This window comes from Macaca fascicularis, chromosome 12 (assembly GCF_037993035.2).
Source record: "Macaca fascicularis isolate 582-1 chromosome 12, T2T-MFA8v1.1".
Taxonomy (NCBI): domain Eukaryota; kingdom Metazoa; phylum Chordata; class Mammalia; order Primates; family Cercopithecidae; genus Macaca; species Macaca fascicularis.
Genome location: NC_088386.1, coordinates 60,879,878 through 60,904,648, shown reverse-complemented (window position 1 = coordinate 60,904,648; position 24,771 = coordinate 60,879,878). Strand labels below are relative to the sequence as shown.

The window sequence follows — 24,771 nt, the reverse complement described above, 5'->3', positions numbered from 1 at the left end:
TGTGTGTATTTTATAGGATTTTCTAAATACAAGATTATGTATTCGTTAACAGAATTTACTTCTTGTGTTCTAATCTAGATGCCATTAATATCTTTTTCTTGTCTTATTTCCCTGGTTAGATCTTTCAGTACAGTATTGAAAAGAAGTAGCAAGAGCAAGCATCCTTGCCTTCTTCTTGACCTGAAGGTAAAAGCACCTAAAGTAACTATTAAGAATGATGATAGGTGTGGGGTCTTTTGAGGTGGTGTTTATCAGGCTGAAGTTCTTTTCTATTTGAAGTTTACTGAGTGTTTTTATCATGAAACACTTTGGCTTTTTCCATGTGATTACAGCATCTATAGAGATGATTGTATAGTTTTAAAAATTAATATGATATATTACATTAATTTTTTATGTTGGTCCAGCCTTGCATCACTGGGATAAGTTTCACTTATTCCGAGTACATAATCCAAAAATCTAAATATGTTGTGTGATTTGGCTTCTAGTATTTTGTTGAGGATTGTTGTGCTTATGCTCATATGGGATATGGCTGTTCTATATTTGTGTCTGTGTTCTTTTCTCATAATATTTTTGTCTGGCATTAATATCAGGGTAATTCTAGCTTCATAAAGTGCGTTGAGAAGTATTCCCTTCTCTTCTGTTTGTTGGAACAGTTTGTTAAGGATTGATGTAACACTCCATTAAACATTTGGCAAAATTCACCAGTGAAAACTATCTGGACTCAGGCTTTTTTTGGCGGGAAGTTTTTTTTTTTTTAATTGCAAATTCAATTTTTACTTATTATAGGTATATTGAGATAGTCTACTACTTCTTGAGTCAGTTTTGGGAGTTTGTTATTTCCTAGGAATTTTTCAATTTCACCTAGGTTATCTAGTTTGCTGGTGTTTAATTTTATTCTATTCCTTATGCTCCTTTTTTATTTCTAAAAGATCCATGGTGATATCCTCTCTTCATTCCTACTTCTAATAATTTGTGTCTTTCCTCTTTTTTTCTTGGTTGGCCTAGCTAAAGATTTGTCAATTCTGTTGATTTTTTCAAAGAAATAACTTTTGGGTTTATTGATTTTTATCTGTTATTTTTCTCTTTGTTACTTGCCTTTTCTGATAACTTCAGGTTTAATTTGCTATTCTTTATCTAGTTTCTTAAAGAGGAGCTTAAATTAGCAATTTGGGAAATCTTCTATTTTACCATAGACATTTACAGTATAAATTTGTCTTTAAATATTGTTTTAGCTGCCCTCATTCATTTCAGTTTGGTTTGTTTTGATTTTCAGTCATCCTTAAAGTATTTTCTAATTTCTCTTATGATATCTTCTTGACTCATTGGTTATTTAAGAGTAAGTTGCTTAATTTCCAAATATTTGTGATTCTCCACATTGACTTGTTATTGATTTCTAATTTCATTTTATTTTTTATCAGAAAAATACTTTGTATTATTTTAATTTTTTAAGTTTATTGAGGTGTGTTTTATGACCTAACCTATAACTTATCCTAGGGAATGTCCCATAGGCATTTGAGAAGAATGTGTATCCTGCCCATGGATTTTCTACTATTCCATAATTCACCTCAGATACAGATCCTACATTCCTTAACACATAAGACCAGCCCCAGCTTGAATTGTCTATTTATTGGTTATTTCTTTCTAGAATCTATCCTCCTTCTGGTAATGGTATCCTAATTTTTGTTTTCATGGTTTAACTCATTTATTCTGCCTCCAGTGATAAGATATGATTCTGATTTAGGCAAATATGGCGTTAAAACCAAGAGTTAGGGTAACTGATTGATTTAGAAATGGCCATGTAACTCCAACCAGGTCAATGATATTCAATTTGTGGGCCTTAATTAAAGCTACTAATTAGGAAGCACAAACTTTCTGTACCTGGAGCTACATTAGTAGAATAAAAGTTGATAGAATGTTGGCAATAGTAAGAAAATACCCAGCCAGAGAGGAAGGTCACATATTGAGAAGAAGAGAGACGAGAAACTGATTCCCAATGATGCTGGCTGAGAACCTGAATCTAGCCAGGTTAGGACCTAGAACTAGTTCCAAGTGGGCTTCAGTAACGTGAGGTAATGAATTCCCTTTATTTTTGCTTAAGCTCACTCAACTTGGATTATAACATATTACCTCCAAAGGCTTTTTTGTTTCAATTGCCACTATCCCGCTTTTTTTTTTTTAGAAATAATGTTGAAGAGATTCTTACATAGCTCTGAATTTGAACTAGGTAATATTATTGTCCTGTCCTACTCTAAGCTTCTGTGATCTTTGCCCATAGCTTACAATAGTCTCTGAAATAGCTTTCAGAGTCTGATACAGCATTCAGACCTTCTATTTCTCTGTTAATTTCTCATGGATACAGTTTCCCAACTGCAAAATACAGACAATTTATAGTAAATATCTTAAGACTGATTTTTTGGGACTCTAGAGAGAGAGAGTTAATGTAAACCATTTAGTCCAGTATCTGATACAAAATAAGTGGCCAACATATGCCAACTTTATCATTTAATTCAGGTAAGTCCTACCTGAAATATAATTCAAAAATGTAGTGGTTACTTCAGCGCCTAAAAATATTGTATGTTATACTTTAGGCCATATTATTTACAATCTCTATATAACCTGCTTATATGTTCATTTATCAAGTTGGGAACTTAATAAGCATTTTATATTTGTATAAATATACTTTTTTGCGTGATTTTCTTCATTTTGTCTCTCTGTATAAGACCACTCTAATATCTATCACTATACTATACTACATTATGATATCAATACGTATCCAGTGAATGCTAATATATATTTTAACAGAATTATATAAATAATTTCTAAATTTAATATTGCTAAGACTGTAGAAGAAACAAAAACAAAAAATAATAATCCCTCATATGATGTTTCCTCCCACATAGTCCATCTTCAGGTACCTACAAATGATATTTCAAAATTATCTGACTTGGGCATATTTTATAATTTGTTTAGTAAATGCAGACATGTCCTAAAGAACCTATTCTAAATATCTTAAAAATACGTCAGAATTTTGTTATAGATCAATGTCCTTGGAAGACAATTCAGAATCATCTTCTAATAAATAAGCAATTTAAATTCAATTCTAAATCAAATTATACATAAATTCTTTGACTCTTTTGCACTATGGTAGCAATATATTTTTGTTATTTAAAAAGGATGCTAAACATTTGATGTCAAGGTATACATGGCCAATTAGTTGATATTCAATTTGAGAGCAATATGTAAAATTCACTAAGACAATTATAAAATCTTTCAATGGGAAGAGAAACTCTCAGTGAGGCTTACCAGGTTTCCAACAGACAGTACACTGCTGAACTGCTCCGTCATGGGATAGTGCTCCATAGCCATGAAGAGTGTATTTAAGACAATGCAGATGGTGATGGCCAGGTCAACAAATGGGTCCATTACAACCAGGTTGACAAGGTGTTTCACCTTTAACCATGGTTTACAACAGTCCCAAATCAAACACATATTAGCAAATTTATACCAGCATGGTGGGCATTTCTGTCTGGATTCTTCAAGTTCTGGAAGAAAAAAAGTTAGAATCCTCATGAAAACTGCTTACTTTCTGTTAAGCAGTCTTTGGTTTAAATTAAAGCAATTTTAAAAATCTAAAGTTGTTAAAAGATATGATGGGTTAATCTGCTGGAGGAACAGGGAAAATTTTACAGTGGGTTTGCTGTCACAGAAAGGATCAGGACAGAAAGGCTAGTAAGGTTTCCAAATGTATCCTGGCTAAACATAGCTTCCAAGATTCTATCAGAAAAACTAAATTGTCTGATACTTATCTTCAAGGCTGCTAGAAACTAGTGGTTAGAACTTGCACTGAGTACACTTAAAGCTCACCCATATTCCAGATAGAGCAAGAAGTATATATGTTATCATAGATATCTCAGGAGATGTGCTAAGGACCTTAATCAGTCACACTGAATGCCAGTTTCTTGGATTAGATATGTTTTGGTGATCTTCTAATTAGATAATTTTGTCAGTGTCACCAATCTTAGTTTAAAAGTCTCAAATTTTATTAGATTATAGGCTTGCATGTTAGACATAACAAAGTTCCATCTCTCTACATTTCTCATTTAAGTAGAGGGCATAAAAGAAGAGAAAATACTCCAGCCTAAGGAATTGGAGTCCTCACTGTTATTACAAATCAACATTTCACAAAGTGGAACTCATTTATTATTGGAAAAATACAAAAGGTTTAACTGAAATATACATATAATTCATACGTTTTCATGGTATACATTTATTTTAATGTATTGAAATATATAACTCTCAATCAAACCTATGACATAAAATTTTATATTAAAATGCATTTATCCAAGAAAAATGTACAATGATGTCAAGAAGAATTTCAACCAAATACTGGGAGAGAAGACAGAAATGCACAGACCTTTAAGGTGATACCCAAAGTACTGAAATTTGGTAAATACTGGCAAAGAAATTTGGGGAATTAGGAAGTGAAAAATTGTCTGCCATCTTCCTTTGGCAAGATAATCTCTTCATCAACTTATGAGTGGAAAAATACGCAGAATTTGTTGTTTTCTGTCAGTATCATTGCTGTACACCCTATTACCTGTACTGCCAAAATATGGCCACCACCTCTTAGCACTGAAATAGAGGGAAGGTTTCTTCTTTTTAAATCCATGGCATAGTTGACTTTAGTCAGTCACTTTAATACTATTGTGGCAACTGGTACATCTGTCCACATCCGGCACAGTTTACTATGAACTAAACCTTGTAAGGGTGTGACCAGCCTATGAAAGGACAATCACAACAACAGATAATAATTTTTCTTCTACTAATCAACATTTGCCACAAATCAATTCTATAATTCTATTTTCCAAAGTAAATTAATTTATTGCTCATTGTTTTTAAAATTTCCACTAAAAGTAGATTTGTCAGTTGTCTCTTTGGATATTGAAATTCTTCAAGTGCACAGTTTGTTTCCATTTATCTTAGTACATAACTTTGTAAACAATAAATAATATTTGATTTATAATTCAAGAAAAAATATAGTTATTATGCACTATTTTGTAAATACTTCTGAACTCCCAAATAACCTTATATTTACATTGAAGGTTAAAAGGAGATATTATTATTTACAGTAAATAACAAAAGAGATACAAAATTTAATTTTGTCTGTATACTGTCATAATATGACTTTTTCTTTCCATGCCAACTGTCAAATAGCAAATAAAGAGAAGCAAACAGGAACTGGATAGAAAAAAAATAAACTGGAGAAAAGTTTAAAAAATGAAATTCAGCAGGTGTGACTCATCTTGACAGTAGGAATAACCGGAGCAAAGTTGTTTAAGTTCTAAAATAAAATCATTCAATTATTCATTCCAAAAAAGAGGGGGGGTGGCGAATCTCACACTTTAAAACAAAGCAAAGCATTCAGGAGAGAACTGCAGCCACATCTCCATTATTCCTGCATGGGTTATCCACACTTAGAATCACTTACAATAAGTCTGTGTCTTTTGCTGGCTCACCTTGATTCTTTAGGTGCTTCTAACTCACCCTCCCACCATCCTTCACAAAGGTGTGACCAGAAAACATTTCTATGTGATTTTGCACTTTTAAAAATTTGAAAAGCAAATTGTTCATTTTTGCTTATTCATTACTGCTTCACTAAGCATGAGGCTATCCATTACCCTGGACAACAGAGACGTGGCTGTAGTTAAAAAGAAGGAAAACAAAAATTGCCAACTGGATCAACAAGCCTGGTTCATAAAAAGGGAAGGCGAACTAAACAATGATCAGACATAGAAGAAAGGATCCCCAAGGAAAGAGATTACGTCAACCAAGAAAACTTTGCACCATTATCAGAAACCAAAAAAAAAAAAAAAGGACTATCTTAAGTCACCTTGAGTATGCATGTACATGATATTGCTAACAACCAACCTTGACCAATGTCACACTCAACGTGTCTACATACAATTGAATAAAGAAAAGTCAGTTTTCATTCTAGATAACTGATAAAAGCAGAATAAAAACTTGGCCATCATTTCTCACAAATATACAAAGTCAAAAGCTCTGCAGATAATAAAACGAAAACACTCTCAGTCTTCAGCTCCCTAGGTTGCACTTATTCCTAGAATATCCTTTCCATCCTAAGCAACTCCATGTCACATAGTTTCATGGAGAGATGTGTGGGTGCATTTATTTTGAACTCCAAATCTTAACTAGTTGGCAAGTCCAATCTTGTGGATATTTGAGGTTTTGTAAGTAATGCCTTATTTAGCTCAAACTTAATGCTATGAGAAGTGCAAAGCATGACTGTTGATTGAGACTTACCCTGTCTCCTTCTCTACTTCCTGCTTTAGGGAGCAGACATGCTGCTGACATCGGTAGCAGAACCACTGGCAGCTTCCTTTCAGTGGTTTTGCTATGGCAAGGAGCGGAAGGCCAGACAATCTTCAAAAGATTTACCTGGAGGGACAGGGAGGAGCAAGCTACTGGCAGCTGGGGGGAAGAGGGAGTGCAAGCTAACGCAGGCGAGGTTGGGGAAGAACGTACTAGAGTTTAATATTCCATTGAAATCAGTGAAAAGGTTTCTGATACTGCATTAGGACATTATGAAAATTGGGTCTTGTAATACTGACTTGTCTGTGATGTACACAGTCATCTACACTGTGAGTTTTTTCTAGCTGTGACTTTTCATATTGGTATTAATAATATTATGGGATCTTTGCATACAGACTGGAAAAGAATTATTCCAGGAGTCTATCCAATCTCAAGAGAAAATCTAATTATTAATAAGAAAGGGATGTGTATGCTTGCTCTCTTTTGCTTTCATTCACCTTTTCTCCTTTGACACATCTACACACACACACACACACACTCACACACATCCCTGGGAAGGGATACAAGGGAGAAGGTTTGTGAAGAGATAGGGAGAGGAGAGAATAGGAGGGCAAGGAAGGGGGATAGAATACATTTTACATGAAAATGTTTTCCAAGTAGTTGAAGTTGATAGTTGTTTGAATTCTCTTACAGTATGGAAAGGCAAAAACATGCGAATTAACAAAAATAACAACAACAAAACAACTAATAATGATAATATTTATTAACTGTTTTCTGCATGCCAAATACGTCAGTGTTTTATCTAAGAAGGCTTATTTAATTCATTCAACAACCTTATGCCTAAACATCATCATCCACACTTTACTGATGAGGAGACTGAAATTCAAAGTCACAAATTAACACATTTAACATATGGCAGAGCCAGAAATTGATCACAGATTAAGTTGTCCCCAAAGTCTTTATTTTGGCATTCTGAGATCCAGAGTGCTAAACATTATGTTAACTATTCAGATAAAATCTGCAACTAAAGAGAAAGCTGATATATTGTAAGAATCTAGTCAGAGAAAGGCAAAAGTAGGACTATGAAATTTTAAACACTTTGCTTCAAGGAAGTTAATATTAAACCCTAACATTTTTAATTTATATTTCTGGTTAAGTCATAGGATTCTATAACTGTGTCTCAAGCAGTTAATACAATCCAAATGGCTTAGCATCATCATAAGGATAAGCATTTATCATTACTCTTTTCAATGTCATGCATAGAAGTTTCAGTGTTTAGAATTTAATGTATGAAAGTGGTGTTCAAAATATACCTTAAATTTGCAGCAACTTTCTGGAGGCTAAATATAAAAAATCTATGAAAGATAATAGAATCCATGAGTTGTGCACAGATTTTACTTTTACATAGTAAAATGTATAATGATGATACAGTATCAAGTCAGGAAGTATTTTATTGAAATTTGTGAAGTGTTTTTTTATCATTACCAAAGCACCAAGTAACTATGATGCAGGACTTTTGACATACCTTCCATGGTGTTGGTCAAAATGCTGGCTATACTCATTGCTCTTTGCCTTGATGTAGGATCTTCCAGTAAATCCATGGAAACATGATAAGAACTGGACCGTCTCTTTCTTATTTCTGTTTCAGTAGTCGTGCCCTAAAAATAGAATTTCAGACGAAATAACCACTATTTTTGAAAGCAGCAAAGCCCAAAGCATTCCTATAATGGGTGTTGTTTAACTAAATATACACCATGCTTTCTCAGATGTAAAAAGCTCACTAAGATATTGTTGGAATTATAATTATTGGAGGGTATTTGAAAGTCCATCAGATTTTCAGCTTTTAGGAAGGCTTGGGTTTGTCAAGATGGGCTTTCCTATTCCTGCATCCCAGGGATTTGGGCTGGAGGTACCAGGTCTACTACTGGACAGATAGCCTTTTAGCATTTCAGCCAGTCCTACTGAGGACTTCAAACCGAAAATATTGTTTCTTAATTTTCACTCAAGTTGAGTTTTTAGATCTTTATAGACATATATTCAGGTAGTTTAATATATGAAGAAAAAGGTTTGAAAGTTTCCTTAACATGCATCAGTACTAGTTCCCCGAAAATGTGAACTCCAGCTTTCAAATGCCTTCATTCATTAGAGACAGGTAACATTTCCCAACATTCCTAATTACAAAACTAAATTTTAGAACTAATCTATAACTTTGCCCTATATTAAAAAAAAAACTTAATCCACAAAACAATCCACCCTTGGCACTGAGACTCTAATTTAAGGAGGTAATACCAACGTGGGGGATTATGATTTTTAGTAATGATACAGTGATCTGATCATCTCCTATTGCAGAATAAACTCATCAGGATTTCAACATGGGCGAAATTTTATTCCTACTTCAGTAGATCAAACGATGTTAATTATCACAGGGGAAAAAAAGGTAAAACTAAAGATTTTCAAATGCAGTTCTCAGTGTTAATAATAAATTAAAAAGTTTCATTTATTTGAGGATTTTCCCTATTTGAGAATTTTGAACAATATGATCAAAATATAATAATATGATCAAAATATTATTTATTTTGGTCACATCATATTATGGTGTGAACAATTAGCAGTATTTTATCTTTTGTAAGCTGAATTATTTTAATGCATACATATTCAAAACCAAAATTTCCACTCAGTGCATATGATTGTCACTAATGGTCATAAACATTCATATATATCATTCTAAAATTAATTTTAAGGTAAAAAAGAAAATTAGTAGGAAAAGAATAACCTCTCTCTAAAAATAAAACTCTTTTAATCAAAAGGGTGCCTCTCAGAATTTAAAATACTTTAGCTTGTCAGAAAGAGGCAAAGGTTTAAGGAGAAAAACAATAGGATCACATGGAGATCATCTAGTCCCTTCTGTTCTACACAGAAGCACATGTACAAACCTAGATTTGTCTAATTTTCAAATAGATTCCAAAACTGCTAATGACACTACAAAGAAAATTCTTTCTTAAGTTAAATTGTCTCAATTGAATTTATGTGTAAAGTAAAGGAAATTATGTGCTTTCAAGGGTGTCATTTGCCCATAGCTATTTATTTTCTATTGTCATTTCCCCTCTACATTCTCCAAAAGCCTACTTCATTTGTCTGACCTTCATCTCAACTTTTCAATAGTACGGTGCCCTGCCCCAAAGCACCTAAGATTCTAAGATTAAAGAATGAAGTTGAGGAAGCAGGAAATAAAGGGATCACACGAAGCTTTGTTTCAAGTTGGCCCCAACTTTGCCTTCAGAGATTTGTGCCGTCCTCTCTGATAGGACAGGAGATTTATAATAATTATTGATAAATGCTAAATAATTTCTGACAGACTGACAGTCTCTCTGTGTTCACGCATGGTAATTGTAGATTTGCTTTTATTTACCCAATTAACATTTATCAAGATCAGTGATAAACATATTTTGTTATGTATAGAATTATGTGGGATGCTTGTTAAGGAAGAAGATGCCCAGACATTTTCTCATCAGTGTTTTGGTCTGAATAGGTCTGGGTAGGCACAGGAATCTCTAGTTTTAAGAAGCATCCCATGAGATTCTGATGTAAGTAGTATGAAAGTGAAGTATATTTTGGAAACACTGGTTAAAATGAAAGTGTTTATGTATTTATTTCCTTAACCATCTCTTCTTTTCAATTTAAAAAAATTAAAAATAACTCAATGGGAGGCAATATTTCAGTGTCGGTAGAATGTAGGTTCAGTAACCAGCATAACTGGGGTCAAATCTTAGCTCCACCATGCACAAGCCTGAGTTTCCTCCTCTGCAAAACTGGGATAATATTACTAACTATCAAAAAGGGTTGTTATGGGTTAAATGACTTAACACATGTAAAGTGTTCTGGACAGTGTCTGGTACATGGTTAGCTACTATCATTTTTTAAGAAGAACTGATGTTCTCTCTTCATTCTTCCTGGTTCCTCCACTATAAAGTTCTACTTTTCTCATGGTTCAACCTGACTCCAGGATACCTGGACACTTCTCTGGTAGAAGGAGGTGGGGAGAGGCCATGCAAAAAATGTGAAGAAGATAATGGATATTTTATAATCCAAGATAAGAAGCTCCACCATTAGGTAACTGAAAGAGAACTCCATATCATTTTAATGTGGCTCAAAGAGCTTGTCCAATGATAATAAATGGAGCTATGTAAAAAAAAAAAAAAAAATCATAAGAAGACCTTTTAAATGCTATAAAAACAATCAAGTGACATTGCCAAAATATTTTTTGCTAGCTCATGAAATTTTATTTAATACCAACATTATGGCTGCATAGTATTCCATGGTATATATGTGCCACATTTTCTTAATCCAGTCTATCACTGATGGACATTTGGGCTGGTTCCAGCACATGTACCCTAGAACTTAAAGTATAATAAAAAAATACCAACATTAAAGGCATCTTATGGCTTATGAAGTAAATTTCAATAATATAGCCCTATAAATGTCTAGTATGTAGTTGAAATCCTTTTCCATGTGATTGATTTTGGGCCACTTTGTTTATAATAAGAGTTTATGATAATAATATAAAAATTGGAATCTGCTCTAAAAATGACAACCCATGATTCCATACCAGGTGCTTTTTGAGTGGTTCTTCACTACACAAATTTACAATGGTTGGGATCATTAGAGTGGTTGCTAAAAAGGTTACAACACTCTGACCTACAAAGAGAGGCAATCTTGTACTATGAGATTTAAATCTACTTAGTAATAGTATCTACTGCAAGTGGAAGTATTCAAATCTCCTTTTAAATGAACAACCGTCACAAAATCCTTAAGTATTTATTTAATTTATGAGCATTAATTTCCTTGGATTTAATTTAACTATATTAATCAAACATCATGCTTGATAAATTGTTGCTTTGCTTTTTGGCGAGTTTCATACCATAGTAATAATGATGAAAGATTACTTCTAATTATATTCTCTGACAGCCAACCTAAGTTTTTAATTACTTTGTAGAAAAGTCTGAATAGAACAATTTTACAAGATAATAGCTTGATTGAACAAACTCCCAGCCTTTGGGCAACAAACTCAACAAATTCTTAGATGTGGAAATGGAAAAACACTCCTGCCTGCACCATTCACAACTCTCTTCCCATCAGCTGCAATTTTAATTGGCCTCACCTCTGGTAGGAGCTGCCCAGCAGATGTGAGGGTAGAAGGGCCCCCGACCAGGGAGACCACACCGTTGCAGTCCACAGCGCTATGCATCTTCCCATTCATGGGCAGGATGGGGAGCACCCTGGAGGCACGACTGGCCTGGCTGACATTGCTGTGGCGCCGTTCTCCATGTCTGTGCGGCACGAACAGAGAGTCTCTTCGGCTGTCATTGTCCTCAAAGGTGCTGTGCTCATCATCAGCAAAGTCATTCTCAGAGCCAATGTCCTTTGTTCGACCTCTGAAGCTGAAAAGACTAGCCCTACTGTTGCGTCTTGGAGAGAAAAGGGAGCCACGGATGCTCAGTAAGGACTATGAATAACAAGAGAAGAAACAAAAACCAGATGAACAGAATTAAGAGCTGTCATTCTGAAAAACAGAATTTGATTCACTGTGTCATAGTCATTGACTTACTCAAGGATAAGTCATTGGACACGCTGAACCAAGGTCCCCTCTGATGACTGCTGGTGGCATTTTGTCACTTTCTACAAGGTTCGCCTTTTCTATTTCACTCTTGCTTTTTCTCCTTCCTCCATTTTTCATCTTCTGCTCTCTTTTCTTCTACTCTACCCGTACCTCAACATAGCTAGAATTGTCCCCATAATGTTTTGTCCTCTTCTTGGCATTAGAAATGATATTTTTGATAGACCCTTCCTTAGAAGTTAATTTCAGTTAACAACCCAATGGAAAACAATTTAACACAAACCTACCTTTAGATCCTCTGAAGTCAAAAATATAGCCAGTAAGAGCTCACTAGTGACCACGCCCTGATGCAAATCTTACCATGGAGGAAATATAATTAATCTTGCTAGTAGGGATGTTTAATTATAGTACAAGGGGCAGCTTCTCCACTTCCCTTTGCATATTTTATGTTGGTCTTCATGAATAAATTAAATCAAGCTGAAATAACTGTATGATTTATTCCTCAATTTTCACCATTTTGTCTCTGTCTCAAGATATCTGAGGGCAATATTTACAAAAACTAAGTTTTCACTAAGAGTCCGATCACAATCATTTAATTTTTTTATATATATATATCAGTACCCTTTTTAGTCTTGAGAAATGCTCCTCAACTCTCAGACCAGGTAATCTGGGAGACACTAACTTCAATTCCTGGATGCAGCAGGAATTGAGGTTAGGGTCTCCCAGTGTCCCAGGCAATGTCCCAGGCCTAGTCAATCAGTGTATTCTATACATAATTTAAAGATGGTCATGAAATCCTGCTTGGTCAATTGAAAGATATCCCTGTCTTTTACAACTGTTGAGGAAATGGTGTTTTTTCACTTAAGACTACTAAATATATTGGCTCTAAGTTTGGAGTTGCAGTGACATCTTGCCACCATGTGGGAGGAACCTGGATTCAGATATGGTGGAAAAAGACATGGTCATGGTAACATGTCTTGAGTTTCTAGATGCAACCATTCTTAAAGCTACTCACAGACATAATTTACACCATCTAATACATTCTCTTTTTTACTTGAGCCAGCTTGCATTGGATTTATGTAATTATTAATAGAAAGAATACTAACTTCATCATTTAAGTATTACTGGTTTGATCTTTTCCTCTCCAAGGGTTTAAAACCAATTAAAACCATTATTTTATACCTACTAATATCTAGGTTTTCATATTCCTGACTAATATGGTTTGGCTGTGTCCCCACCCAGATCTCATCTTGAGTTGTATCTCCCATAATTTCCATTGTTGGGAGAGGGACCTGGTGGGAAAAAGTTGAATCATAATATCAGTTTTCTCCATACTGTTCTCGTGTTAGTGAATAAGCCTCATGAGATCTCACGGGTTTTTTTTTCTCTTTAATTTATTTTCTTTTTTATTATACTTTAAGTTCTAGGGTACATGTGCACAAAGTGCAGGTTTGTTAGATATGTATACATGTGCCATGTTGATGTGTTGCACCCATTAGCTCATCATTTACATTAGATATATCTCCTAATGCTATCCCTCCCCACTCCCCACTCCCCACAACAGGCCCCAGTGTGTGATGTTCCCCTTCCTGTGACCAAGTGTTCTCATTGTTCAGTTCTCACCTATGAGTGAGAACATGCAGTGTTTGGTTGTCTGTTCTTCTGATAGTTTTCTGAGAATGATGGTTTCCAGTTGCATCCATGTCCCTACAAAGGACATGAACTCATCCTTTTTTATGTTTGCATAGTATTCCATGGCGTATATGTGCCACATTTTCTTAATCCAGTCTGCCATTCATGGACATTTGGGTTGGTTCCAAGTCTTTGCTATTGTGAATAAGTGCCACAATAAATATACATGTGCATGTGTCTTTATAGCAGCATGATTTATAATCCTTTGGGTATATACCCAGTAATGGGATGACTGGGTCAAATGGTATTTCTAGGTCTAGATCCTTGAGGAGTTGCCACACTGTCTTCCACAATGGTTGAACTAGTTTACAGTCCCACCAACAGTGTAAAAGGGTTCCTATTTCTCCATAGCTTCTCCAGCACCTGTTGTTTCCTGATATTTCAATGATGGCAATTCTAACTGGTGTGAGATGGTACCTCATTGTGGTTTTGATTTGCACTTCTCTGATGGCCAGTGATGATGAGCATTTTTTCATGTCACTGTTGGCTGCATAAATGTCTTCTTTTGAGAAGTGTCTGTTCATATCCATTGTCCACTTTTTGATGGGGTTGTTTGTTTTTTTCTTGTAAATTTGAGTTCTTTGTAGGTTCTGGAAGCCCTTTGTCAGATGAGTAGATTGCAAAACTTTTCTCCCATTCTGTAGGTTGCCTGTTCACTCTGATGGTAGTTTCTTTTGCTGTGCAGAAGCTCTTTAGTTTAATTAGATCCCATTTGTCAATTTTGGCTTTTGTTACCATTGCTTTTGGTATTTTAGACATGAAGTCCTTGCCAATGCCTATGTCCTGAATGGTATTGCCTAGGTTTTCTTCTAGGGTTTTTATGGTTTTAGGTCTAATATTTAAGTCTCTAATCTATCTTGAATTAACTTTTGTATAAGGTGTAAGGAAGGGGTCCAGTTTCAGCTTTCTACTTATGACTAGCCAGTTTTCCCAGCACCATTATTAAATAGGGAGTCCTTTCCCCATTTCTTGTTTTTGTCAGATTTGTCAAAGATAAGATGGTTGTAGATGTGTGGTATTATTTCTGAGGGCTCTCTTCTGTTCCATTGATCTATATATCTGTTTTGGTACCAGTACCATGCTGTTTTGGTTACTGTAGCCTTGTAGTATAGTTTGAAGTCAGGTAGCATGATGCCTCCAGCTTTGTTCTTTTGGCTTGTAGAGTTTCTGCTGAGATCTGCTGTTAGTCTGATGGGCTTCCCTTTGTGGGTAACTCAACCTTTCTCTCTGGCTGCCCTTAATATTTTTTCCTTCATTTAAACTTTGGTGAATCTGACAATTATGTGTCTTGGAGTTGCTCTTCTCGAGGAGTATCTTTGTGGCATTTTCTCTATTTCCTGAAATTGTATGTTGGGTTGCCTTGCTAGGTTGGGGAAGTTCTCCTGGATAATATCCTGAAGAGTGTTTTCTAACTTGGTTCCATTCTCCCTGTCACTTTCAGGTACACCAATCAGATGTAGATTTGGTCTTTTCACATAGTCCCATATTTCCTGGAGGCTTTGTTCATTTCTTTTTACTCTTTTTTCTCTAAACTTCTGTTCTTGCTTCATTTCATTCATTTGATCTTCAGTCACTGATACCTTTCTTCCAGTTGATCAAGTCAGTTACTGAAGCTTGTGCATTCGTCACATAGTTCTCATGTCATGGTTTTCATCTCTATCAGTTCGTTTGTGGATTTCTCCACATTGGTTATTCTAGTTAGCCATTCATCAAATCTTTTTTCAAGGTTTTTAGTTTCCTTGCACTGGGTTCGTAATTCCTCCTTTAGCTTGGAGAAGTTTGATTGTCTGAAGTCTTCTTCTCTCAACTCGCCAAAGTCATTCTCCATCCAGCTTTGTTCCATTGCTGGCGAGGAGCTGTGTTCCATTGGAGGGGGAGAGATGGTCTGATTTTTAGAATTTCCAGCTTTTCTGTACTGCTTTTTCCCCATCTTTGTGGTTTTATCTACCTTTGGTCTTTGATGATGGTGAAGTACAGATGGCGTTTTTGTGTGGATGTCCTTTCTGTTTGTTATTTTTCCTTCTAACAGTCAGGACCCTCAGCTGCAGGTCTGCTGGAGTTTGCTCGAGGTCTACTCCAGACCCTGTTTGCCTGGGTATCAGCAGCAGAGGCTGCAGAAGAGTGAATATTGCTGAACAGCAAATGTTGCTTTCTGATCATTCCTCCAGAAGCTTCATCTCACAGGTGTACCCAGCCGTGTGAGCTGTGTGGTGTCAGTCTGCCCCCAGTGGGGAATATCTCCCAGTTAGGCTACTCGAGGGTCAGGGACCCACTTGAGCAGACAGTCTGTCCGTTCTCAGAGATCTCATGGTTTTAAGGGGAGAAATCCCTTTCGCTCAGCTCTCACCCTCTCTTTCCCTGTCACCATCTGTGTAAGATGTGACTTGCTCCTCTTTGCCTTCTTCCATGATTGTGAGGCTTCCTCGGCCACATGAAACTGTAAGTTCAATTAAATGTCTTTCTTTGGTAAATTGCCCAGTCTCAGGTATGTCTTTATCAGCAGCATGAAGACAGATTAATATAATAAATTGATACCAGCAGTGGGGTGCTGCTGAAAAGATACGCAAAATGTGGAAGCAACTTTGGAACTGGGTAACAGGCAGAGGATGGACCAGTTTGAAGGGCTGAAAAGAACACAGGAAAATGTGAGAAAGTTTGGAACTTCCTAGAGACTTATTGAATGGCTTTGATCAAAAGCCTGATAGTGATATGGACAATAAGGTCCAGGCTGAGATGGTCTCAGATGGAGATGAGGAACTTGTTGGAAAGTGGACCAAAGGTGACTCTTGTTATATTTTAGTAAAGATACTGGCAGCATTTTGCCCCTGTCCTAGAGATTTGTGGAACTTTGAACTTGGGAGAGATGATTTAGAGTATTTGGCAGAAGAAAGGTCTAAGCAGTAAAGCATTCAAGAGGTGACTTGGGTGCTACTAAAGGCATTCAGTTTCATAAGGGAAGCAGAGCATAAAAGTTTGGAAAATTTGCAGCCTGACAATGTGACAGAAAAGAAAATCCCATTTTCTGAAAAGAAATTCAAGCAGGTTGTAGAAACTTGCATAAGTAATGAGGAGCTGAATATTAATCCCTAAGACAATGGGGAAAATGTCTCCAGGACATGTCAGAGATCTTTGTGCCAGCCCCTCTCATCACAGGCCCAGAAGTCTAGGAGGAAAAAGTGGTTTCATGTGCTGGGTCCAAGGTCCCATGCTGTGTGCAGCCTAGGAACTTGGTGCCCTGCATCCCTGTGACTCCAGCTATGACTGAAAGGGGCAAATGTAGAGCTAGGCCCATGGCTTCAGAGGGTGCAAGCCTCAAGCCTTGGCAGTTTCCACATGGTGTTGAGCCTGCCAGTGCACAGAAGTCAAGAATTGGGATTTGGGAATATCTGCCTAGATTTCAGAGGATGTATAGAAATGCCTGGATGTACAGGCAGAAGTTTGCTGCAGGGGTGGGGCTCTTATGGAGAACCTCTGCTAAGGCAGTGAGGAAAGGAAATGTGGGGTCAGAGCCCTGCCACAGGATCCCTACTGGAGCACTGCCTGGTGGAGCTGTGAGAAGACAGCCACTGTCCTCCAGACCCGAGAATAACAGATCCACCAACAGCTTGCACTGTGCACCTGGAAAAGTCACAGACATTCAACACCAGCCCGTCCATGGAAGTAGTCAGGAGGGAAGCTATACCCTGCAAAGCAACAGGAGTGGTGCTTCTCAAGACCATGGGAACTCACCTCTTGCATAACCTGGATGTGAGCCGTGGAGTCAAAGGAGATCATTTTGGAACTTTAAGATTTGACTGCCCTGCTGGATTTTGAACTTGTGTGGGGCCTGTAGCCCCTTTTTTTGGGCCAATTTCTCCCGTTTGGGATGACTGTATTTAGCCAATGCCAGTATCCCCATTGTATCTAGGAAGTAACTAACTTGTTTTTTATTTTTCTGACTCAGGTGGAAGGGACTTGCCTTGTCTCTGAGGAAGCTTTGTTTGGACTGTGGACTTCTGAATTAATGCTTAAATGAATTCAGACTTTGGGGGACTGTTGGGAAGGCATTATTCATTTTGAAATGTGAGGACATGAGATTTGGGAGGGGCCAGGGTGGAATGACATGGTTTGGCTGTGTCCCCACCCAGATCTCACCTTGAGTTATATTTCCCATAATTCCCACTGTTGTGGGAGGGACCTGGTGGGAGATAGTTAAATCATGGTGGTGGTTTTCCCCATACTGTTCTTGTGGTAGCGAATGGGTCTCATGAGATCTGATAGTTCTACAGGGAGAAACTTCTTTTGCTTGGCTCTCACTCTGTCTTTGCCTGCCACCATCCTAGTAAGATGTGACTTGCTCCTCTTTGCCTTCTGCCATGATTGTGAGGCTTTGCCAGCCATATGGAACTGTAAGTCCATTTAAACCTCTTTCTTTGCTAAATTGCCCAGTCTTGGGTATGCCTTTATCAGCAGCATGAAAACAGAGTAATACACTGACCAATAAGTATGTTTTTTATTTTCTTTCCAGCTAAAGAATTACTGTTTCTCAATAATAACTTAGTGTCTATTAAATGTCTGTAAATGTTAAACACTATCTTATGTGATTCTATTCGTTATTTATTGTAAGAACCACTTCTAAGGAGACTTACGGCTCCCACGACAGAAGTCATCTCTCCTTTTGTTGTTCCCATGATTTTTATCCTATTAACTACATTAGCAAAATTCATATTTTCTTTTTTTGTTTTCCATACAAGTAGTTATTTTTTAAAACTGCTGTTAGACTATCCATCTTCTTTTGTGTCTCCTTTCTCTCCTCTAACAAGGGACTTTGAATTAGCTATGAGGATATAACAGTTACTGGATTTACAGGGTGTGTGACATACTGCTCATCATTAGCTGAAAAAGAAAGGCAAACAATACATGCTTTGCCATGAAGAATGTTTCTATCGCTTTTAGTAAGAGTTTATATTTTAACTGCCAGGACCCCGTTCAACTGGAGCCATAGAAAGGTTGGAAGAAAATAAGTTATAAATTTGCATGTTTCTCAAGGATCATGGATGAATTAAGCTATACTAAAACATAGTTTACATGTGACAGCTATATGAGAAATGATTGTGCCCCATCCATTAGCATCAACTTCTATTGCTAACATTCATTACATAAATGCATAGTAATCAAAGGCTGTAACACACAAAAAAGATGGCCAGTAAGAAATATTCCGCATACTAAGTGAATCTTTAAAAAGCAAAACCCATAGCTTATCACAAATAAATAATAAAGTAATAATTTAAGGTCAATTGTACCTTATAAAGATTTCAAAAAAATCCAGATTATCTTGAAACCTGATTAGAGATTACATTCTTGACTTTCTTCTCCCCTTTCTACCACACTAAGTCAAATCAGAGTCTAAGAAACATTTCGTATGTCCACTTACTCTGCTAAAGAAATTATAATCTTGCAGTAAAGGCCTACATTGTGTAGTTTTTCAATACAAACACAGAGATTGTTACCAACATAATCATGTCATCACAAAACAATAATTCCTAATATTTTGGGGTCTCGAACTCTTAAAAATCTAACAGACACAATGGGCCCTCCATTACTATACCAAGGTTAAGTACTTCTATCTGGTTTGACATTTTCAGTATTACTTTCAGGGTTTGCAAAATGGGGTTGGTGTGATTTCAGGGTTTTCTGTCTCACCTCCCTTCTTCCTTTTCTCTTCCCCTGCCTTTCCCTTTCTCTCCCTTTCCCTCTGTCTTTTTCTGTCTCCCTCTCCATCCTCTTAGACATTTGTTTGACTATTTCTTTATCAAGCAAAATAAAGTCTTTGATTGCTTATAATACGCAACTAGCTGGGAAATGGAGGTATGTAGAAGTATGAAGAGGAGGCGCTGGGAGAATATCATATCTATGAGCAAAACATACAGAAAAAGGAAGGACAGAGCCTAGCTTTATCAGCCTTCACTATTTTGCCTAGAATTAGTTTTATTCAATTAGAAATAAGGCAAATTGAAGAGAAGCTCTGGGGTATCTGTTTGATATGAAGTTGATATGAAATTTCAAATCTAGGCTAAAATTTAGGCAAATTTTGGCCAAAACTTAGACAAGTTGAGGCATAAATTTAGGCAAACTTAGGTAAAAATGTAGGCAAAAATACTCCACCTTCCTCCCTCCTTTGCTCCCTTTTCTCCTCTCTCTCTGTCCCCCCACCCCCTTTCTTTTTCTTGCTTCCTTTTCAGAATCACTAATGCTGTAAACAGGGGATTTGCCTTTCAAAGGATTCCTATTTATTGATTAATGTTTCCACTAATGGAATCATCATGATTGTGACAACAAAATGAAAAAGACCAAGTCAATTTTGATATTTAGTTTAAAGATCCTATGTTAAATTTGAATTAATCCCCAATGTATCCTATCTTATGATGTTATTTGGATTTGAAATGAATAAGGCTGACCTACAAGAATTTATATATATCACATGTAAGGTTATGTGAGCTTGTCTGTACTACAAAAAAGTAAAAAAGAAAGTATAATGCCATTGTGTCTTTTAAATAAAGTTATATTGTAAATTTCCTTATCAGTTTTTAAAGGCAGTCTTCATAGGCAACTTGATAAAGTGGAAAGTTTAAGGCTTTCAGTACCAGGCAAAATTTGAATACCAACAACCCTAATATGAACAAAGATCATAAAAACTTTTTCTATTACTATATGACATTGTGCAATTTTTTAACTTTACTGATCCAAAATAGTTTTTTCATTGTAGTAATGAAAATACTACTATTCCACAGAACTGTTAGCATTAATTTTGAGAGTGTAGAAAGAATGCCAATCATAAAATAGGTACTCAACAAAGAATGCAGCCCCCTGCTTCTCTTCACATAAAAATTGGGGACATTAATTAAATTAGAACTTACCTAGGGTTATAGTGAAAGGCTTACATGAATTAATATTACAAATAACAACACAATGTGTAAATATTAGCCATTATCAATGTTGTTGTTGTAATTGTTATTGTTACTGTATAGATATTAAGGTTTCACTCTTGGTGAAAATGTCTTCTGAGGTACTGTGTATTCCTGTGAATTCTCTTGGTGATTTCAAAGACAATTAGGATTCTAAATTTTAAAATTTCAACAACTTGTATGGGTACAAAAGGCAGAGGCACCCAGTGAATATTTGTTGCAGTTTGTAAATCACAGCACTCTTCGAATGCAAGTCCCATGTTTAACATGAAACACAGATAATCAAGTACAACTAAACACCACTTTTTATTTCGTGTCATAAATCTCCGTCAGTGCCTGTCTATCTGAGAGTTTTGGCTACTTTTAGAGATATTTTGTTTCAGTCCCCTTTGGAACAAGGGCAAGAAGAATGCCCTTGGCATGTGATGTTTGCACCTGATGGGAGCAACCCCGCAGATGGCCTAAAAGAGTCTCTGGTCCACTTCTGGGAATTTGTCACTCAGAAAACCCACAGTTCACTAGATCCACGCACAATAGTTAAGAAGAGGTGGGAACCATCTGCTGATAATTCCTGATGTGGAAAATTTCTCCAAGATTTTTGAATCTTTAAGAAAACCTCAAAACTGCAAATCTTTCCAAACCCAGAGGGATCTAAAATTTCCTTTCTGGGATTCCAAAAAGTTGTAAAACTCACAAATTCTCTGAAGTGATAGCCAAAATACTTGATAATCATCACTACTCTGAAAGCATTGTGCCATCTAGGTGGAAGGCAGTTTTCTCTCCATTAAATTCTGGCATATTCTTTAAAAAGCTTTTACGAGAACACAATTCATGTAATTTAATATTTTTACCTGGTGTGGAGAAGAAAATCTCTTTTCATATGTCAGCCTACTTCCTTCCAAGGAAAAACGGAAACCTTTTCTTCTTATGCTGTCTTCGGATTCCGATTTTCGGACTCTGTCGTTTTTCTCTTCTTCTCCAGACTGTTCTTTCTGTTTCTTTTTCTTTCTTCTATTTTTCAGCTCTTTTTCACTTTTGGAGCTCAACTTAGATGCTACTGAAGAACTCTCTGAAAAAACTCCTATCCCACCAGCACCACTGAAGTCTCTTGATTCAGCAGATGCGGCCGCAGCTGCTGCCTAGAAGGGCGCAAAGTAGGTGGAAGTTGCATATAAACTTAAAAAATAATTATCATGTTACTGCTTAATTGAGCTTCAATATCATGAAGATAATCTTGAAAATCAATTCTCCATTTCGCTCAATATTTTAGAAAACGGTACATTGTTATTAGACCAATCAAAGAATAAAATGGGCAGTCATATGGAAAATTACACATACGACTTTTATGAGAACCTTCAAGCTCTGTCCTCACCCTATGATGCCTAATTATCTAATAATATGAGCAAGACACTCAAAGATCATAATAACTTTTTCTGTAATTTGAACAATATTTTAAGAAGGAAATAATTTAGGAATTAAAGGTTTCCTATTTAAACCTGGTAGACATTTGCCTTTGATTCCATTTTCACACAATAAAGAAATTGAATTATTAAATGTAATTCAATCAAGTATTTTATTTTAATTACATTTTTCTCTGTGATTTAAATTGAGTATTTCACTAAGAAATGCACAGCAAAGACATGACACGTATTGTTTATTTGAGAATCCTAGATCATGGCATCTGCATGAATTTGTAAAGCATAACTGTAGTTTTGGCAGAAAGATGGTGTTTAATATTGTTGCTATTACATCAATATACTTTGACCTTTATTACATATTTAGGAATACTCAGTGATAAAAGGGAATTGTATTCAACATACAAAAAAAGACAAAAATAGGCAATTGGATTAGTTAATGCCATTAAGTCAAGCAAATATAATTAGAGAAATTCTTGCCTTATTTTGAAGGCTCGTCAAGTTCAAATTAAAGGATTTGTAGAGTAGGAGGCAGAGAGTGCTAATGTTTTAATATGTTTACACACTAGTGATTTACCGATGTAACCCACAAACTTGCATTTATATACTTTATATAAAAGAGAACAAATATTGAATAAGCCTTTGCCTTTCCAGACTCAATGAAATAATTTTCTTAGTTTGATTCTGGTTTTCTGACCCTTACCATCTCTGGTGATACTGCAATGAAGAAGCAACTGTAACTGAATTCCTCTTCCCCTAAGAAAATACTTCAACTGAGGACATGTCGGTTTATCTACTCTGCAAGTTTGAGTAAATGAGGCCTTTGTTAATAGTTAATTTCCTCAAGGAGTCACAAGAGAGAAAAAACGTCAGTAAAGCAGTTATAATTATCCGTGTTTTGGTTCCTTTACTATTGACAGAGATCGTTGCAATAAACTATTAACTTCTTAATAAACAAACAGGCTCCTAGCACTTACCAAACACATATGACATATTTCTAATGTCAACTACCTCAACATTTAGGTCAACGAATTTAGATAAAGAAAAACAAAGGACTGTATGCTTGTTCACTATACCTGAGCTTCTTCTTGTTGCTTTTTCAACTGTTCGAGCATCTGCTGAAATTCAGCTTCCTTCTGTTCAGCCTCTTCCAATGTGGCCTGATTCTGTTCCTCATAGGCCATGGCCACCACAGCCAAGATCAGATTTATTAGATAGAATGAGCCCAAGAAAATGACCAGCACAAAAAATATCATGTACGTTTTCCCAGCAGCACGTAGTGTCTGCAAAATGGAAGAGAGATTTTAATAAATTGTATACAGGATGTTACAAACTCACACTCTAAGTAATAAAGTATTCTACAGCAATTCTCTTGAGCTCAGTGTTTTAGGAGTCTCAGAAAAATCATTTTATCTGTTCTCACCAGTTGATAAAGGTTTTCCCAGAAGTCTTGAGTCATGAGACGAAATAAGGACAAAAAGGCCCAACTAAAGGTATCAAAGCTCGTGTAGCCATAGTTGGGGTTTCTACCAGCCTTCACACAGATGTATCCTTCAGGACACTGGCTGTAATTAGGTTAGAGGAAAGAGAGGAAGTCAATAACTGCAAGTCTGCTAATTGGTTTTCCTATTTTAATAGATGCCAGTGTCTATTTTATACGGGCACTAGAAAAAAGCCAATTTCTCTCACCTTACCCAGTACTTAGCTCAGCACTATGTGGACTGATTTATCTAATAACAGAATCTATTAGGTCTGCTTTGTGGATTCCTCTGTGATTCATAATTGTCATTATTATATTTATCATGTCTCCATATAAAAGCAATAATTTCATGATTAGTATCTTCTGGGACTTAAGGACAGATAAAAAAATCTCTGTAAGGAAAAAGTTGATTTTCACTGAAGATGTCATGAGGCAAAAATGTGTGTAAGTGTGGGAACAGGGCAAAGAAGTGAGAAAAGGATAGGTGGGGCTCGCTGCAAGGAGTGAATGACACTGTATGGTAAAAATGTCATAGGAGGACCTTGAAGATCAAGCAGGCGGGGCTTCAGTGTCTTGCCTCACACTTCTGAGCTGAACCATCCTGGGCAAGTTACTTAATTTGCTAATCTTCAGGCACCTCGCATGTGAGAATGGGCTAATAAGAGAACCTATCTCACGAATTTGCAAACATTGAAGAAGATAGTGTATGTAAAGCATTTAGTACACTACACACAAGGAATGAAAATCAATTGATTTACTTATCATTGGAAGCTGAAGATAAAGGAAGCATAGTGCTGATCATAAAAGTCAAATGGAAAGCCTATTATCACTGGGAATTTTGCTACAGGTATTAGCTACTAATGTCCACAGTATCATCGTCCAAAGAAAGTACGTTAGACTTTTGTGTGTGACTCTAAAATCTTGCTAAATAGAGAACATTAACTGCATTTTAAAATTTTCCTAGGCTTTAGTTCCATGTTTCTTAATACCAAACATTTGGGTGATCCCAATAATAACAATTACAAGCACTTATTGAGCGATCTAAACAGCTATACATTTATTAATCCACTTCATCATCACAAAAACCCTATTATTATCCCATTTGTCATATGAGGAAATGAAGACAAGTAGAAATGAGATTATATGATGGAGTCAAAGTCTGAATCTATGCAGACTCTCCAGTTTATGTTTTTAACCACTTTGCTAACATATGCTAAATACTCCCCATATCTCAGATATTAACATTATCTTCAGAGATCTTACATTTTAAGCCATGGAGAACACATTAGTATATAT

The 24,771-nt window shown here is 36.1% G+C and overlaps 1 protein-coding gene across 4 annotated transcripts in view; it reads right to left on the bottom strand.

Moving 5' to 3' along the window:
• Window positions 1–24,771, bottom strand: part of SCN2A (sodium voltage-gated channel alpha subunit 2) — a 163,902-nt gene that overhangs the window by 64,671 nt on the left and 74,460 nt on the right. For all 4 annotated transcript variants that reach the window (XM_065525595.2, XM_065525593.2, XM_065525596.2 and 1 more), the window contains exons 9-14: window positions 23,419–23,560; window positions 23,072–23,278; window positions 21,432–21,719; window positions 11,489–11,833; window positions 7,856–7,988; window positions 3,304–3,542 (exon numbers count right to left, since the gene is read on the bottom strand). In XM_065525595.2, coding sequence (XP_065381667.1) covers window positions 3,304–3,542; window positions 7,856–7,988; window positions 11,489–11,833; window positions 21,432–21,719; window positions 23,072–23,278; window positions 23,419–23,560 — 1,354 coding nt within the window. The remainder of the gene's footprint in view (window positions 1–3,303; window positions 3,543–7,855; window positions 7,989–11,488; window positions 11,834–21,431; window positions 21,720–23,071; window positions 23,279–23,418; window positions 23,561–24,771) is intronic.